The following is a 674-nucleotide window of genomic DNA, read 5'->3' as shown; positions in this document are numbered from 1 at the left end:
CAGGCGCACTACCTTCAAAACTAACTAGGCTGGTACAATATACATATGATTCACATTACTGTCCAACTGTTTTGACTTGGCGGGGCGGGACGCGACCGCACTCCTTCCGTGAATTACTTGACATATTTTTGTCCTCAGAGTTCACTGCAGATGTGACAAGAAGTTCTACGACTGTTTAAAGACGGCGGCTGACACGGGAGATCAACCTTCCCAGATGGTGGGATACATGTATTTCAATTTACTAGAGACCCAGTGCTTCCAGGAAGACTACCCCATTACCAACTGCACCAAATACCCGTAAGTACACCGGGAACTTTAGCATATGATTGAACATTTCCCCCCACAAAACAGCCAATGATGTGTTTGCTTGTGGTGGAGAAAGACCTGGGTTCGATTCCTATGGAGTGGACCAAAATAATTGCAATCATACCTATCTAGATTGTAAAAACTTGGACCTTACTTCTATTCATTCTGATCAATATTTCAACAGCTTACATCCTTGCCTGTCTCGGACATACTAAGAAAAGGACATGTTATAATACAGGCAACTGGGGAATTGAGGAGAAACCCGGCAGGTACCCCCTTTCAATCGCCCACCAGGGGTGGATGGAGGGACTATTTGAAAAAAAAAAAAAAATATATAAAATAGAAAATAGAAAGTAAAAAGGAAACGA

The 674-nt window shown here is 42.6% G+C and overlaps 1 protein-coding gene across 1 annotated transcript in view; it reads left to right on the top strand.

Annotated features, from left to right (window-relative positions):
* Positions 1–297, top strand: part of LOC103523865 (phospholipase A2-like) — a gene marked incomplete at both ends in the record, with an annotated part of 10,079 nt that extends 9,782 nt beyond the window's left edge. The window contains one exon of the mRNA XM_008488874.1: positions 139–297. Within this exon, the coding sequence (XP_008487096.1) occupies positions 139–297 (159 nt within the window). The remainder of the gene's footprint in view (positions 1–138) is intronic.
* Positions 298–674: the final 377 nt, after the last annotated feature.

This window comes from Diaphorina citri, unplaced genomic scaffold (assembly GCF_000475195.1).
Source record: "Diaphorina citri unplaced genomic scaffold, Diaci psyllid genome assembly version 1.1 scaffold48708, whole genome shotgun sequence".
NCBI classification, from domain to species: domain Eukaryota; kingdom Metazoa; phylum Arthropoda; class Insecta; order Hemiptera; family Psyllidae; genus Diaphorina; species Diaphorina citri.
The sequence above is the reverse complement of the archived record's forward strand: the minus strand, read 5'-3'. Positions and strand labels throughout refer to the sequence as shown.